The 2,907-nt window shown below is 32.8% G+C and overlaps 1 protein-coding gene across 2 annotated transcripts; it reads right to left on the bottom strand.

The window, feature by feature from the left end:
* Positions 1-702: 702 nt before the first annotated feature.
* Positions 703-2,907, bottom strand: CCMH (cytochrome c biogenesis protein family). 2 transcript variants are annotated; one of them, XM_022868225.2, is made up of 4 exons: positions 2,745-2,907; positions 2,085-2,241; positions 1,282-1,413; positions 703-1,190 (listed from the first exon to the last, which is right to left on the bottom strand). In XM_022868225.2, the coding sequence occupies exons 2-4, from the start codon at positions 2,226-2,228 to the stop codon at positions 987-989; spliced, it is 480 nt and encodes a 159-aa protein (XP_022723960.1). In that variant the 5' UTR covers positions 2,229-2,241; positions 2,745-2,907; the 3' UTR covers positions 703-986. The 2 variants fall into 2 exon arrangements, with proteins under 2 accessions (XP_022723960.1, XP_022723959.1); XM_022868224.2 differs by having other exon boundaries at positions 2,085-2,248; positions 2,745-2,906.

A 2,907-nucleotide genomic window follows, 5' to 3' on the forward strand; every position in this document is an offset into this window, starting at 1 on the left:
GATATTTATAATTTTCAAATATATTTATCATCATTTTTAAATTTTAAATTTTAAAATCAGTAAAAATATTCAATAAAAAATTAATTTATAGTTCAAAAAATAATTTTTAAAAATGATAACTAAAAAATTATCATGAAGTAAAAATTCAATTTTTTATTTTATTTTATTTTATTTATTTTGATATCTTTTGTTGCATATAATATCATATTATATTTTTTTCAATTGACAAATTCTCTAAAACTTAAATGCGTTGTCATAGTCAAGTTACATCATACATTCATTTACTTTGTTTCAAATTTATTGTACGTGCATTTATGAACGATTATAATGTATATGCTTGAGTGAAAATGTAAAAGGAGCAGAATGGTTTGCCAAATAGTTGAAATGATTTCACAAATTAATTATTTATTTAAACTCAAAGGGATATAATAATAAGAGTAAAAATAGTGATCGTGTTTTGAAGAAATTCTCCATCCACCCTTCCTTTTATGCAAGGCAAGCTGTAAGGGCACCCACCAACTGGCGCTCGTGAAAACTCACAAAGGTTTGCTAAACGGACCGACCGACCAAAACATTAAAGAGATGAAGGTTATCAGCATGTAGCAGTTGTGAAGAGGGTACGATAAAACTTTGCGTGGGAACAAGCCAATGAATTATTAAAAACTTTAAAGTTTTGAAACAAATACATGTTAAAGAATCACATTATGGAACTAACAAAACGTTTAGATTTTCTAATTTCAATAAAACAAAGTACTATTAATTAACTAAATACCTTTCAGAAATTCGAATACAGGATGTGAAATGGAAACGAGTTCTCTAAACTGGACAATCTTCTCACTAAGCTTTATCTTCACTGTGCAATTATTTTTTACTACAGCACTGAATTTCACATCAACCAACCATGAAACTCTCATCGACATGTAGATTCTTCACCATCAAAACAAACTTTGAGGTCTAGTAAAAAGGAGACAGAAAATTGAAAAACATCATTGACCTCGCCACCTCCTCCACAAGGAGGAAGGAGTGACTCCTTGCATTGGAGGAGGTGTGAGGAGGTCTAGCATAGTTTCCTTCTCCTTTGGGGTCAATGGAACACCTCTAACAAGGTTCAAAGCCATTATGTGCACGTTAGTCTTCTGCCTGTGCCTCTTGTAAGCCCACACCCCTGTAGCGGCACCTGCAACAAGAAGCTGTCCCCAAAAACCTTCTATTTTAGTTTAACTATTAAATACAGGAAAAGATTATAATTAACATCAGACAGTCCTAAGATCTTGAACTGACTGGTGATAGCCACAAGGCTGCAGTCTGCAAATCAAACTTAGGGGCATAAAGTACTGTCTCTCCATAGTCTTCTTCAAGCTTTTTATAAATCTCTTTGTCACTCTTTCCAGCTTGAATCTCATCACGAATTAACTGCATTAACAAAATAAAGGTTGAAAGTTTCTCATTTAACCATAGAAGTATAGACAAACAAAAAATGATGCAGCAAGAGAACAAGAGCATTGAAACACCAAGTGTTAAAGGAACATAACAAGGATATCTTCAGAGGAGAAAGTTAGCAAATGGTTGATTTTGCAGTAAAAAAGACAGTTCATAGTTTTAATTATTCACAGTAAAGATAGGGTAGATGCAGCAGCACTAGAGTTTCATGGAGGAAAGAAGGTTATGAGTTTTAGAAATATTTTAACATGCAGAAGTTCATTAACACACACAACAAGAAATGGTCCAATTGGAGATCTATGGACAGGAGTTTCGCAAAATATGACAAGAAAAAAGATCTGAAAAGCAAGCCATTAACCCACAAACTACTATTTCAATTCAAGTAACAATTTCACCATGATTACGAAAATTTGATCAATCAATCCCATCACTCTCAGAAAAGTCCAAGTGTATAATAGTAGAATTAGAGGTTTGAAAACAATTTCAGTGATAAATTCTAACAAGAAATGAAGTAATTTTTTTATTTAATGAGATTATAACGTCCACAATTTGTTAACAAGCACTGAATTCATCTAATTGCCTATGCTGAAAGAAATAACTTGGCTCTTTACATGACCATTCGGAAGAGAATAAAAATATTTTACCTTTCTGAGGAGAATTGCAATATCCGCTTGTGAATCTTCAATGGACTGACTCCCACACTCTGTACATCGCACATTGTGGCTGATATTTCTTGCCCTGGCTTCCACAACTTGTGCCTTCTTCACCTCATTATCTTTGTTTTCCATTGTCAATATAATACTGCAGTCTCCAAAAAATAAAAAACACCCAGAAGATAAAAATATCAGCAACATTAGAATTTGCTCAGCCTTTCTTTTTCATCAGTGAAGCATTTTATCAAACACTTTGCTTGAGGAAAAGGAAACAGAAAACATTATAAACTAACACGCTTTTTCTTAAGCCTCTTCTTTTAATCGAATGATTTAGCTTAACCCACATTCAAAAACTCAAAAAAAAATTATAAATTCACTTTAAAAAGGGTAGATTTGATGTCAAGCAAACAGACGTCTTTCAACTGAAACTAATAACTTTTCCATTTCTAACAATAAAAAAAAGAGGCTTTTCACTCTCTTAGTTAGAATGCAGCAAATGGGTTTCTTTTTGTTTGGCATTTGCATCAACCAAAAATTCTCAGATTTTTTTCAGTTTTCATTTCCATTTTCCATATTTTCTGGATCCCCAAACGGGACAAAAAGAAAGCATAGAATACTAAGAAGAAGGAGAACCAAAACAAAAGAGAATACCTTGTTGGCTTAACTCGGGGACTGGTGATCAATTTTAGCACTTGCGATTTGGATAAAAGGTTTAGCTTATCAAAGGGTTTTGAGCGGGGTTTAAGCTCTGTTTCCCTTTGAAACTTTTTGACGGAGAAACTTGCTATGAAACTTGGATAGAAATGATTTAGAC

The sequence above is a fragment of the Durio zibethinus genome, chromosome 28 (genome assembly GCF_047325235.1).
Source record: "Durio zibethinus cultivar Kanyao isolate XHJ-2024 chromosome 28, ASM4732523v1, whole genome shotgun sequence".
Taxonomy (NCBI): domain Eukaryota; kingdom Viridiplantae; phylum Streptophyta; class Magnoliopsida; order Malvales; family Malvaceae; genus Durio; species Durio zibethinus.

Excerpts from the sequence above, each read along its gene's own strand:
- CCMH (XM_022868225.2), bottom strand. The coding sequence starts at position 2,228 with ATGGAAAACAAAGATAATGAGGTGAAGAAGGCACAAGTTGTGGAAGCC. Across the intron at positions 1,414-2,084 it reads TTGCAATTCTCCTCAGAAAG|TTAATTCGTGATGAGATTCA; the intron begins GTAAAATATTTT and ends TTGTTAATGCAG. Across the intron at positions 1,191-1,281 it reads CAGCCTTGTGGCTATCACCA|CTTCTTGTTGCAGGTGCCGC; the intron begins GTCAGTTCAAGA and ends TTTTGGGGACAG.